This window comes from Mesocricetus auratus, unplaced genomic scaffold, assembly GCF_017639785.1.
Source record: "Mesocricetus auratus isolate SY011 unplaced genomic scaffold, BCM_Maur_2.0 Super-Scaffold_6730, whole genome shotgun sequence".
In the NCBI taxonomy this organism is placed as follows: Eukaryota; Metazoa; Chordata; class Mammalia; order Rodentia; family Cricetidae; genus Mesocricetus; species Mesocricetus auratus.
Window position 1 is genome coordinate 6,517,839 of NW_024429184.1, and position 14,567 is coordinate 6,532,405.

At 44.0% G+C, this 14,567-nt stretch overlaps 1 protein-coding gene across 4 annotated transcripts in view; it reads right to left on the bottom strand.

The window, feature by feature from the left end:
* Window positions 1-14,567, bottom strand: part of Slc44a1 (solute carrier family 44 member 1) — a 167,879-nt gene that overhangs the window by 54,730 nt on the left and 98,582 nt on the right. For all 4 annotated transcript variants that reach the window (XM_040738298.1, XM_040738309.1, XM_040738294.1 and 1 more), the window contains exons 9-13: window positions 13,108-13,294; window positions 12,505-12,670; window positions 11,521-11,677; window positions 10,278-10,361; window positions 5,698-5,835 (exon numbers count right to left, since the gene is read on the bottom strand). In XM_040738298.1, the coding sequence (XP_040594232.1) occupies window positions 5,698-5,835; window positions 10,278-10,361; window positions 11,521-11,677; window positions 12,505-12,670; window positions 13,108-13,294 (732 nt within the window). The remainder of the gene's footprint in view (window positions 1-5,697; window positions 5,836-10,277; window positions 10,362-11,520; window positions 11,678-12,504; window positions 12,671-13,107; window positions 13,295-14,567) is intronic.

Here is a 14,567-nt window from a genome sequence, read left to right on the forward strand (position 1 = left end):
ATGTATGTACGTATGCATGCTTGCATGTATTTTCTGATTGACTTCCACTCCAGAGGATAAGATATTTGAGCACAGAGAAAGATACTCAAGCACTGGGCAAGAGTGTAAGACAGCAGGAGTAAGGAATGCCAGTTTTAGAGTCAGATAAAGCTGGAAATGTGAATGACAGCTAGACCTTGGCTTTTGTGCCCTAAGTGAGTTCACTTAACCTTTGAAAGAATCCTAACAGTACACACAGTCCATGACAGCAAAACTCGCGATCTGAAAACATCAGATGCAAAGCCTGCCCAGTGTTCCTCCCTTGCCCACCGCTACCCCAAATCTAAATCCTGTACTCATCATACCCCTTTCCTGGGAAACTGTATTTTGAGAGACTTTTGTTTGCCAATAAGATAGCATTTCTAGTGAAGCATCTCCTTACCTGAACTGTCAGCTACAAGACACGACCAATGTGGGAAAGGGATTATACAATAAAGGGAAAATCATTTCATACAGGAGCAATCAAAACACTTTTTTTTTTTTTGGATAGGACATAGTGTTCTTGGGGGAAATACCTTTCTTTTACAGATAAAACTTTAGACTTGCGGCTTATTGTTAGGACATAATCTGCCAATGATCACGGGCTACAGTGTACTAGCTAGGAGAGCTGCAGCCTCTGCCAAATGTACCTCACCATCATGTACAGAACACTGGAGCTCTGTAGAAATGGGACCTGTTATGTTATACTTTTGCTTGTTTTAAAACTTTTCCATTGAATTTTAAACTTGGGGAAATGACGCACACACAAGTATGAGAAATTACTCAGAGTGCATCCATGTACCCCTTACCTAGCTCTGAGGGACCGTCTTATGCCACTATAGTCCGTTACCACAAGGGACACAGACGCTGACACAGAGCAGACAAAGAACACGCCCACCACCGCCAAGTCCCTCACGTGACCGTCCTATAGCTGTCCTCATTTCCCACTCTGCCGTCTTTTGCCAGATGCCCACAAACCCGTTGCTTTATGGAAATCTCCAATTCTGCAACGTTCCCTGTCAACAACTTTATGGAAATCTCCAATTCTGCAACGTTCCCTGTCAACAACTTTATGGAAATCTCCAATTCTACAACGTTCCCTGTCAACAACTTACCAGCAAAGGCATAGCATCTTTTGAGAGTAGATGTTCTCCCCACTCAGTAATTCCTTCAAGTTTTATTCAAATTACTGCGTCTATCAATCCTTGAGGTCATCTGTCATGATGCTTACCATGATCTACTTAAGCTACTCTCCTCAGAAACTATTTCTATACAACAGCAACCATTTAAAAGTTCTTTTCTGGCCGGGCGTTGGTGGCGCACGCCTTTAATCCCAGCACTCGGGAGGCAGAGGCAGGCGGATCTCTGTGAGTTCGAGGCCAGCCTGGTCTACAAAGTGAGTTCCAGGACAGCCTCCAAAAACACAGAGAAACCCTGTCTCGAAAAACCAAAAATAAATAAATAAATAAAAGTTCTTTTCTGATATATGCATCAGATATACATGAAATGAAAGGTATATTTGTGTATCTCTGTCTATCCACCTACCTATCGATAGTGCCGGTCAACTTCACGCATTAGAGAATAGCCAACTTCTTTGTCCCACACACTTAAAAATTTCTTTTTTAATATTCCTCATAATACTTGTTAGTAAAACAGGTACACATATTAATAAATGAAGATATCATTAATAAACGAAGATATGTAGTTTGCGCGTGTGTGTGTACATATGTGCGTGTGTGTGCGTGATATGTACAGGATTGAATTTTCTACTGCTGAGCTACTCTCCCAGCTCATAATTATATTTTCAAGAGATAAAAATAAGAATTTTATCTTGTGTTAGGAAGCCATATTTTTCTTCTTTTGTAAATCATTGGAGTTAATTTTTAAAATGTACATTTATAGTTTTTTGTTTGGTTGGTTTCTCTGTGTAGCTCTGACAGTCCTGGAGCTCACTCTGTAGACCAGGATAGGCTCGAACCCACCAAGAGCCACCTGTCTTTGCCTCCTGAGTGCTGGGATTAAAGGCGTGTGCCACCACTGACAGGCTTATCTCATAGTTTTAAAAATAACCCTCAATGTTATAATGTTATTACTAAAGATTTTGTTGATTTTATGGGTATGACTGCTTGCCAACAGAGTACTCTGTGCTGGTCCCCCCGGCACTGGAGTTTGTGAACCACTGGTGGATGCTGGGAACCAAACCTGGGTCCTGTGAAAGAGCAGTGAATGCTCTTAACCCCAAAGCTATCTCTCCAGTCTCCATAGATTTTATTATTAAAATTTTAATTTAGTAAATCACATTAAGAACTCTAATCGATCCTACTTCTAGGTGTCAAGGACTGAATTAAGCCAGCAATAATTAGCATAGGAGCATCTGAGCAAGAAATTTCATTGCAACATAACTTAATTAGAAAAAGAAACTTGAGAATAGTTTGACTGCTTGAAAAAAAGAACACACCAGGGGAAGAGTCAAAAATGCATAAAGTGCATAACCATATTTAAAAAAATGTTTTACCGAAACTAGGGATGCTTATACTATCAAGTGGAAAGAGGGATTCAGATTTATCCTTCCCCCACAGTCTAGGTTGTGTTAATCACAGACAGCATCCAGGACAGTCTGGAGTGCATCAGAGGTAAACAGTCTGTATTTGTGGAGTGAATAAAAGGATCTCATAAATCTAAAGAAAAACCTTTCGGTCAGATTACTAGCATGTTAAAAGCAAAGCCCACAGAGCCAGTTTAAATTCACCGCATTTCACTGCTTACGTGTCCTCCCTTACAGAAGGGCTGCACGCTGAACGGAGAGAGAACGGTCATCCCAGGGAAACTAGCGGGGAGGAGCACAGGGTACCCTGGAAGGGCTGCACGCTGAACGGAGAGAGAACGGTCTTCCCAGGGAAACTAGCGGGGAGGAGAGCACGGGGTGCCCACCGTGAGCACTCTGAGATGTTAGCTTTCTTTCTTCTAATGCATACTTTAGTTGACTTACTACTTTTCTGTTTGGTAGTGGTGCTGAGACTATGCCTACGGCCTCGAGCATGCTCAGTACATGTCTGTCACCAAGCTTCAGTCCTAGTCCTTGACACACATTGTGAAACACTATTGTGACAGCCCACTAGGTTTACTCAGCCTTTTTTTTTTTTTTTTTTACTGACTGCATTATGTACATTTCTTCATCATATTTGAAACTCACAGTAAGATCATGGCTTATTAGGCTGGCTTGCAAATCTAGCCATTTCACTAGTGCTTAGCATTGCATTGTTTACAAAGGGTCCCTATTATAACTAAAGCTACATTTATTGTGTATTTAGGACTGGTTTGGGGGGAGGGGATCTGTAATAATGACTGTACATGGTTGGATCTGACAGGTCTGGATGTGAATGCTAGCCTTGCCATGTCCTAGTCCTCACGATGTGGCCATTTAATGACCTCTCTGCTCTTTGGTTCCCTCTGCTGTGAAATTCAAAGGCAGCAGTAACGGGTCACCTTTCACGGCGTGATCAGGCACTGCACCCCCATATGTGTTCGTTCCATTTTAGCTCTAGGGATAATTTAATAAATTTGTAAACAAAAATAGCCCAGACGAAACAAAGAATCTAAGTCCTTGCTGAAACAACATGCATCATATTCAGCTAACGCGTTAAAATCCTGTTCTTGGCCCTTAAGGAACACTGAAGCATTTTACCTTTACTATAAAACTGTCCTCTCATATGAAAACATGACACAGGCCAATCTGTTACAATGTAAACCTAATTACAGATATTCAAAGTAACTATCCCTAACTGTTTTCAGATGACAGCTCCCCCATGAAGCTACACACTTCACACAGCACCAAGCTATGCTTCCCTGAGACCAAACAACTTTTTTTTTCCAAAGACACTCTGAAGGCATAGTGGCCGCCCCTCCCCCGTGTTTAAGAATGGGATATTGACCGTCGTGCCCGTGAGTAATTATGAAGGTCATCAAGACGAGACAGGAAGTCCATGAGTACAAGGCACAGAGACAACAGGAATGAATACTGCAGCTGCTCCGCTCTAGAGACACCAACCTATGAGATTTCACTGGAGGGACAAAGGCAGGATAGATACTCCAGTGATGCCACAACTACATAATCCTTTCCTCATTCTTCAGTTTCCTAAATATCTTCTGGCTTTAAATGCAGGCACAATGAAATCTAAGTATAATGCTATTTATGATTTAACAGATTTTGATAGCGTGGAACAAACTCTCTTTTCAGCTCTAAAGAAAGTAGGTCTTGTTCCCTAACAGCTCTATTTTAAAAGGGTTTTTATATAATAACATCTAACATTCACCTAAAACTGCTAACATTCACCAAAAACTAACACTGTGTCAAGCACTTGTCCTAGATACCCTGCATGTACTAAGCAGTTTAAGCCCCACGACACTAAAAATATGTCCCTATTATTATCTCAACTGTACAAACAGTCACACAACCAGTGGAAGACAGCAGCGAGATTTTAACCCAGGAAGCTAGACTCCAGGCTCCAGGGGCAATACTGCCCCGGCCTTAGTTACTTTTCTATCGCTAAGATGGCAGCAGCACGGAAAGGAGAGCATTTATTTCATCCTGCACTTCCATCACTGAAGGAAGTCAGGGCAGGGACTGACGGAACCTGGAAGCAGGACTTAAAGCCATGGAAGGTGATGTCTACTGGCTTGCTCAAGCTGCTTTTTTATACAGCGCAGAACCACCTGCCCGGCTGGGGTGGGCCTTCCCACATCAATCATTAGTGAAGAAGATGCTTGCGCACGGCTTACCTACAAGCCAATGCCACGGAGGCATTTTCTCAGTTAAGATTCCCTCCTCACAGACACGTCCAGGTTTGTGACAAGAACCAGTGAAGACAACCCTCATCAAGACACAGACTGTTTCCTGATTCTTTTATTGTGTGTGTAGTTGAGGATTGAGCTTGTAGCTCTGCATGTGGTAGCCGGTATTTTACTAAGCTAGAGCCCTCCCGATTTCTTAGTAAAACAAAAGCAAAACCAAAACCAAAAACCATATACCTTCAATCATCCTAGCAGACAGAGGTAGGTGGTTTTCCATGAGTTCAAGGTCAACCTAACCTACAAAGTGAGTTCCTGACTGCCAAGACTACGCAGTAGAGAGAACACACCCATCTCTCTCTCTATATGTATATAGATCTCTGTGTGTGTGTGTGGTGTGTGTATGTAGAGACAGACAGACAGACGGACAGATGCGATAGATGCAGTGAGACTGTGCACACGCATCATCGTGGGGAAGCAGTGGCCACCATGACACACACATGTGGAACTCTTTCTTAAATGAACTCAGCTCGCCAGACTTGTGCAGCAAGCAGGTGCCTTTACCCACAGAGGCATCTCATCATCTCTGCTAATCTGTTATAGCCCACAGTGTGTACAGAGAAACAGAACGGTAACTCAGTCCTGCTGTGCCAGTTCTCCTGTTGACTGAGAAGAACAGAGCTTAACTCATAATTCATCATGAAGATTCAATGAAAATAATACATATGAAGTAAGTTAAGAAGTATCTAATGCATATTTAAGGTGTTATGTTTGCCACGTAGTAAATGACTTCTACTTTGTGCGAGGCTAGGTAGCTTTTTAATTAAAGAGCAAAATTTCATACACTTACTCAGACATTACATGTGTCTCTGATAGCGTGGTTGGCCTTACCTTGCCTAGGAACAGCATGAAGTCCCCCACTGTGTTGATGGCAGCCACTCGCAAAGCATTCTCCACCAGAATGACAAAGGCATCCTTTGCTGAAGTGCAGAAGTTGGTGCTATTGATAGCTGTGGCTGTGTACGCATTCTAGACAAAGGGAAAGGTTTTTTTTAATCAGTCACCAGAAGTGTACTTTTGAAAGACATAAACCATGCATGCATATTTACAACGCAGCCTGTGAAAAGACTTCAGTCAAAACCACAGCTTTCATGACATGTAAAGTAAGACTGGGCACAGAACATATGAGGCATAAGTGGACAGGTGGGTGGATGATGGATGGATGGATGGATGATAGATGGATGATGGATGGATGGATGGATGGATGATGGATGGATGATGGATGAATGGATGATGGATGGATGGATGATGGATGATGGATGGATGATGGATGAATGGATGATGGATGGATGGATGATGGATGATGGATAGATGGATGATGGATGGATGGATGATGGATGGATGGATGATGGATGATGGATAGATGGAGATGGATGGATGATGGATGAATGGATGATGGATGAATGGATGATGGATGAATGGATGATGGATGGATGATGGATGATGGATGATGATGGATGATAGATGATGGATGGACGGTGGATGGAGAGGCAGATGACCAGACAAACGGACGGACGGAAACTGCTATGGTAAAAGGAGCCCCTTTCCAGTCCTCTTAGTTTAGCCCTGTAAAAACACTAACACACACGTTCTGACATCTGTTAGTTTCCTGTCTTTCAAAAATCACACAAAATTTAAACTTTCCTGGATGTCTCAGATTTGTGACTAGAAGGATCAGGGGTGTACTACGAACCATTTCTTTGTTGGGTAATAATGCAGACTATGCCACAGCTGAGGGAAAAGGACTGCAACTGAGTAGGCCGCTGCCTGTGGTGCCAGTTACGAGGTCATAGCCACTCTGAGCAACTCTGCATGACTCTGAGACAGAGATCCTCATCATAGAAACTAGGATAATTTACTTCCCGAATATGTTTATTTCAGAAGTTAAAAGATACAGTATTTATTTTAAATCACACCATTGCTTTTCTGTTAGCATTCATTCATTCATTCACTCACTCACTCATTCATTCATTCATTCATTTATTTCTTGCTTCCTCGAGCTGCCATCTGCCCACATGTTTTAGCAGTTAGAAGACAGCAGGAACCAAGGAATTAACTACTTAACTGCAGTGCTCCATTTTTTTTCTATACCCCACAAGAACTCCTTTGAAACATCCTGCAAAATGCGCCAGCGAAGTAAAAATAAACCACCCTTTGAACTCGTGTTACAGAAACCCTGCTGGAAAACCATGGAAAGCAACTGTTCGGCCAGACCTATTCTCAAAGAACACAGAATGGTCCCCAGTGCTCACTGGCTCCCCAAGCACTCATAAAATACCATGTAGACATCTATTCCAGTGCAGAGATGGTCAAGCCACCACCTAAGGGCTCTTGGCCATGCTTGGCCTGTTGGCTGCCTTTGTAAATAAGCTTTTACTGGGACAATGTCCTATTCAGTTTGGCAAAAAAAACCAAGCACTTATGACTAACATCACATGGCCCTCGAGGCCCAGATGCTTTCGGGTTCTCTCCAGAAAAGAAATGGCTGGTCTTTGTTCTTTAGTACTGCTGAAGATCCACATTAGGCTAGGCATAGTTCACGGGACCTCCTTCCTCACCCTTTTAGAAACACAAGCCTGAAATGCTCACTTCGAGCTTGAACAGCTTCCCACCTTTTGGCGTGTGTTATTATAATTTTTTTTAACTTCCCACCTAGGTGGGGAGAACCAGACCTAGGCTTCAAATGTGCCAAGAAGATGGTCTAATAAGCTACAGCCACAGTCCTTTGTAAATCTCTGATTGATTGATATACTTTACTGTGGAGACAAGAGTTGGTGTTGTCTAGACTGGTCTCAGACTTGCTATCCAGCCAAGAATGGTCCTGAACTCCTAATCCTCCTGCCTGTGCCTCCACAGTGCTTGGATTATAGGCATGCTCAACCATGCCTGGCCAATTCTTAAGCTCAAGAGGTCTTCAGCGACCTGGGATGTTACTTCCTTCAGTCATCTTATTATTTTCCCCTACAGGTCTTTCTAGGCACTAAGCACACATATATGCAGGCAAAACATTCAAGCACATAAAACCAAATAAAAAAATCTAACAAAAATGCATCCTGATTTAAAAATCATTATAATGTTCAAAATTAAGATTTTTAAGAGCTTAAAGCACGCAGTGTTAAATAACTGGTCCTACACGGTGCCAAAGGAGAACAAGACCATCGTGATCCCAGGCCCAAAGAAAAACACGACCCGCTGGTGGCAACCTCTGCACCACGTGTGAGCTCACACAGGCAAGGTGTGCAGTCACCTTTGTGTCACCCGGGCAGTGCTGAGGAACAGGCTTAGTTCACAGGTTGCTGCCTGCACAATCCTAGCGCCTCCTCCATAAATAACAAACGGTTGCTCAGTCAGTGCTCCTCTGCGGAGAGCTTCAGGACAAGCCACGCCCACGGAAAAGCGGCCCCGCAGCCCCGCAGCCCCGAGAATATGCCAATAGCCCCTGAGAAGACAGACAAGGTTTCAGCCCTCCAGTAGCTGTCAGTCCACAGGTGAGGACACAGCAGTGACGGAGTCACTCCCTTCGTGCTCTCAGAGGCATGGCTTGCTGCTATAAAGCTCAGCAGAGGGCTGCGCGATGAGAGATGTCTCAGCCGTGTGTGGGCAGAATCATGGAGGCTCAGGGAGGGCCAGCTGAGCGTTAGAAGGGAGGGAGTCATTGCAGGGACAACCTGGAAACGGAGCTGTCAAAGGATCCTGGAGCAGGTGCTGGGACCCGAGACTAGAGAGACAGTCCAGGCATATCTCCTTGAAGATACGCTACTTGTGTTAAGTATACAATTTAAGGACAATGACCTTTTGTATCAGCTGGTCCCAGGCCAAATTTTAAAGTAGGTTGTTTTGGGTGTTCTTATTTTTAAATGAGTTTCTAAACACATATACATCTATGGATAATAATGCGATCTGCAAAAAATATTTTGAATATTCTTATTGACTATAATGAACCATTATACCCACTCTCGCATATTAGCTACAGAGCTCAGTAAAACAAAGTCCAAGTATGCTCGATAGCATGGCCACGAACTACCACCGTCTGTCTGATATGCAGTCAATGGGAAGCACAGTGTTAGAGGTAAGTGAAGGAAAAGTCAATCACTTAGAGGTGAATGGTAGGAAAGTCAATATCGCTTTGGCCTGTTGGATGAGGGCATCGATACATTAAAATTGATTTTTAGGGAATGGAAACGTGGAGAGAGAGGGAAAAAGGATGATGAGAGGAGCTGGCAAGATGGGGGGGGGGTGGGGGGCAAACGTGCTTACTAAGCAGGAAAACAACCCGAGGAGTTTGATCCTGGGAGCCCAGGTACAGGTGGAAGGAGAGGGTCAACTCCACAAAATTGTCCTCTGCTTTCCACGTGTGCATGATGATGACATGGACACACACACACACCATACACACATGCACACCCACATACACACATATGCACAGACACACACACACACACAGCATACACATATGTGCACACACACACAAATAATAAACAACAACAAAAAACTAAATGATGAAAAGAGACCTCTACAGCAAGTCCTACTTGTTTAGATATAGAAAGAGATAGATATAGGCGACCTATCCTGTTTCCCTAAGTGTTAACTCCTTCGGTCAACCTTAGGAGTTATATCTCCTAGGGCTTGGGCGATGGCTCATCCCTAAAGAGCTTGCCACACCTGAGGACTTGAGTTCCATCCTTAGACTCATGTAAAAATCTGGGCACAGTGGCATGTACCTTTAATCCCACAACTGGGGAGACAGGAGACTCCCTGAGGCTTGCTGGCCAGCCAGGTCAACTGAATCAGCAAGCTGCAGGTTCAGTAAGAGACCCTGTTTCAAACAGCCCGTAGCCAGTGGTAGAGGAGATCAGGGACAGTGACCTCTGGGGTCCAAACATGCGAATGCACACAGAGATAGCACTTCCTCTGATAATATTCCTCAGGCCAATACTGTAGGCATCTAACAGTTTGGCCAAAAAAACAAAAACAAAAACCACAAACAAAAAAAATCCCAAAAGACCATCTCTATCAAGAGCAGTGATTTCAAAGAGGAGTCAAAGTCTGAAAAGGTAAGTACTCACAACAGATTTCCACTAAAGGAAAGCTTCAAACAGTATTTAAATAATGCAAGAACTAAAACTTAAAAAAAAAAGATGTGAATTAAGAGAACAGAGACTATCTTTGAAGAAAGATGAACCCAATGGCATGTTTATCCATGCACTGGAACTAAGATTAATATAATAATGATGTCACTGAGCACATACATTAGTTTAAAAACAGGAACAGGATTGAAGCAGACTCGGTCAAGGAACAAGGTAAAATACCAGAGGAAAAACACAATTTCTTTCAATTAGGCTCAATCATTTTACCTTGGAAGAATGACAAATCTCTATTTGAAAATGAGAGTCACGTAGAGTATCTTTTACCTGATTTAAGTAATTTAGGCACTTTTCAAGACACCAAAGGCAACAGATGCAAGATTTCAGCATACATCGTGCACAGGCATTTTCCTGGACAGAAGAAAAAAGCACAACAATTAACAAACACACAAGTAGAAATCCAATCAACTTCAAGTGCTAGAAAGAGAGAAATTTAAAAACCACAAATCTACGCTTCAAAGCCTCCATGCCCATTTCTTTCCTCTTTCAGGACAACGGCTGAATCATTTAAAAGCCAGTTCAAATAAATCAGTGTTATGTATTTACTAATGATTGCATATATGGTAGAGCAAGGTACATAGAACCAGCAAGGAATTTAAAAGCTAGAAAGACAAAATAATTGCTGAGCACCAAAAGGCTAGGATGAGAATTCGGCTGATGACAACGTGCTGTGGGAATGGGAAACAGAAAGAGGCCGCTGCTTGGGAAAGGGAATCAGGAGCGGTTTCCAGGGAGAGGTGGACTTTGAGCTGAACTCCACTGGAATCCATGCTACTTCCAAAGTCAGGCAGAGAACTCCTGTATTCTGGATAGGAACCCTTTGTGAGCCACAAGGACTATGTACATTTTCTTGACTCTCTGGTTGTTCAAATGTTTCCTTGGCCATAGAGAAACCTTTTGGTTTGGTGTCATCTCATTTACAGTTCTCACTTTTCTGTTAAAAAAAAATCCTTTCCTAGATCGACGTCAAAGGCTAGCACTGCCCTGTTTCTTTCGGTCAGCAGTCAGAGCCTTACTGTCACACTCTGGGGCACTGTCACATGGTGGGGACAGCTGGCTAACGGTACCGTCCTAGACATGAGGGCTTGAATGTTCTCACCACAGGGCTGTGATCATGGTGTGATGCCATGGGGTTCGGATGTCCTAAAGGGCCTGACTTGATCATCCGGCAGTTAACACGTGTATCAGAACATGCTATACCCCATATGCACGCGCAGTTATCATGGGTTCATTAAAAACAATCTCCAGAAAGGGGCAGAAACGAGTTTCTAACTCAATACACCTGGTGACCAGTGACTAGCCAGATCTCCCAGGGCGTGTGGAATGTACAGGTGGGAGACCAGGGGGAGACCAGGACCCCACTTTGTTCAGACTCCGAAGAAAACATTCGGAGGTTGATACCCTGCTATGTGCAGAAATGAAGTCTGGCGTTGGCTCCTATGAAAGCCAGGCTAAGCACCCCTCTGTCCCCCTTCCCCCCCCACCCTCTCCCCCACCCTCTCCCCCTCACCTTCCCTTTCAGCTGGCTGTGGATGTACATGAGGATCATCCTCGGTATTTTCACTAGGGTGATGATGAAGGATCCTTTTGCCACAGTACCAAGGTGGTAACGGATAAGGCGGTTCACGGACGCCAGAATAGGTGTGAATGGCAAATTCCTTTTATCCCTATTTTAAAAACGATCAGAAAGATTAACTAAAACAAAGCCTAGAACCTGGAGGAAACACGAATATATGTGATCTGGGCTCTATAGCAGTGGAAAACAAAATCACTGCGGTATTATCTAGGACAAACGACAAAGTAACCACTAAAAATGCTGGGTTTTTTGAAGTTCTTACTAATGAATATTTGAGGAATAAATCGTATCACCAGAAAACAGAATTTAAAAAACAATCTACAGATGGCCAGGTGTGGTGGTAGCACTCAGGATGCTGAGGCAGGAGGATCTCTGTGAGTTTGAGGCTGGCCTGGTCTACAGAGCGAGTTCCAGGACAGCCAGGACTACAGAGAAAAGACCCTGTTTCAAAAACAAACAACAAAATCTACCACTGCTAGCCCATTAAAACAGACCACCGTGGGCTTATTCTGTTAGGTCTCAGTCCTGAAGTCAGCCAGGGGTCTCACGACAGTTCGTATGAGGCTTGCCCTCCAAGGGCTTTTTACATCAGACGCTCAACAGGGCTTTCTTCCTTGCAGACGGCGGTTTAGGTGACACCACAGTCTGCTGCCCTGAAACGGGCTTTGAGGCAGTTACAGGAAGGCATGAGGGACTTGGACAACCCATCCCCGGAATTATCAACTGTACCATTTTGTCACATTCCTTCCCACCCTGCCCCCGCCACCCTCTTTTCTTTTTTCTTTTCTTTTCTCTTCTTTTCTTTTCCTTTCTTTTCTTTCCAGAAGTGAGATAGCTATAGCCCCGGCTCCACTTTGCTCCCCTGCAGACACGGTCCCTCAAATGAACCGGGGCTTTCTCACAGGTAAGGCGTCTCACCTGGTAAAATAGTACGTCACCACAGCTCCGGCCACCGTCATCTGCTGGCACGCCAGGATGAACTCACTGATCCAAATCAGGCCAACCACGTGGTACCACCACATGTACTGCAACGGTCCAGAAATCTTGTACTCCACAAAACCTTGCTCGTTCTGGACAGCACTGCCTAGGGAAATGTCAAGGAGGCATCACGTAACGTGGAAGCTAAGACACTCGGATACGGAATGTCAGACATCAGCAAGATTGCCCCGACAGACGCCTCTGCCAGGCACAGGTGCTACCACATAAGCCACCGTGGAACTAAACATTACACAATTACACACTAGGCACTGCAGAACGGGCTCTACTTAAACACACACAGCTCCACTATCAGGCATGGATTTTCAGGCACTTCAGTGCTTTCCCCTTATTGCAGGGTTTGGCTATCCGGTAATTATAGACCTAAACTGTTAAGGAAACATGGAAGCGTGGGGGGGGGGGGACCAACAGGCCCTCACTCACAGGTCAGCCCTTGACCACACCTCCCACCTTCTCTGAGGACTTCAAACACCTGAGTTCAGGTTAGATCCACGGGGAGGTGGACGAAGCCGCGTTTCGTCTTACCGGTAGTGCCGAGGAAAAGAAGTGTCATTATCCAGTATGCCCAGAATAAGACAAGAGCAAAGAAGGTCCAGAAGGGCTGGAAGACTAGCAGCGGCAGGTGTATGAAGACCTTGCCAGCCACGTGGAACAAGGCGATGGTGAGAGCGACGCGTTTGCGCATGACCAGCATTATCAGGAACAAAATGACCTGAGACCGGGGACGAAAGGAGACGGTCATTTCCCTGAGCGCCGAAAACAGAAGCTGCGAAGCAGGAGGAACCCTAACTCAACACTCTCACTGTAGCAAGACAGGAATTTTCAAACTTTTCCTTTCCCCACTAATTACCAGTCGAAACGTGTCGTCAGGATCGGGAGGGGGCGGGGCTTAGCTCAGTGGTAGAGCAGTTGCCTAGCAAGTGCATAGGCCCCTGGGATTGGTCCTCAGTTTGGGGTGGGGGTGGGGGGTGGGGTAACAAATGTTGTCAGTTGGGACAGGACTCTTCATTTCATAGCTACCTGCCTAATCCTTCTGAGAGTGGTGGGAGAGCCATGGGCCATCACCTCAAAGCAAGGGAAGTACCTATTTCGTACTTTGTCTCCTGTGTTGACTGAAACTCCTTAAGTGGGATCTGTGGCAGAATTACCATTTGTCTATTTGCAATCTCTACCCTTCCCTACAGGAGCTGGCATAGAGAACTTATAAAGAAGCATGATAACAAATATCTTGAAGCCAATAGTTTTAGTGGCCATTATTGTTATTACTAGTCTTATTGATGCTCAAAAATAAGATGCTTTCCATCACCTCTCATCTAACTATAGGCTAGACAGTTAAGATTTTTACCGTGTAACAAATGTCTAAGGAGAGTGCACCTAGCCTACATTTTCAGTACAAAATACATTGTTAAAACAGTAAGTTTTAAATAAATGAAATGGAAAATAATGAATGAACAAGTAAGAGAAACAATAATATTCTATTTCTTAATATACTATTCAAAAGTATGGGGAATTGTTTGATGGGAGAGTCCTGCGTATATGTCAATAAAGCACTGTTAGCCAATAGGGAAGCAAGATAGGTGGGACTAGGAGTCCAGGAGGACTCTGGGAAATGTAGTGAAGAAGCTGGTCACCACATAATTCCCGGGAAGAGGGGACACAAGTCTGCGTTCTCAGAAAGATAAGTCCTTATAAAAATATAGGGCCCAGGTGGGTGGCGGGGAAAACTACGAGTTACAATTGTTTTGTTTTTTAGGTTTATTTAGTTATGTATATAGTGTTCTGTCTGCATGTGTGTCTGCACTCCAGAAGAAGGCACTACATCTCATTACAGATGGTTGTGAGCCACCATGTGGTTGCTGGGAATTGAACTCAGGACCTCTGGAAGAACAGCCAGTGCTTTTAACCTCTGAGTCATCTTTCTGGTCCAGGAATTGTTTCTTACAATGTAGGCATATCATGACAATAACAAATATGTCATTACAAAT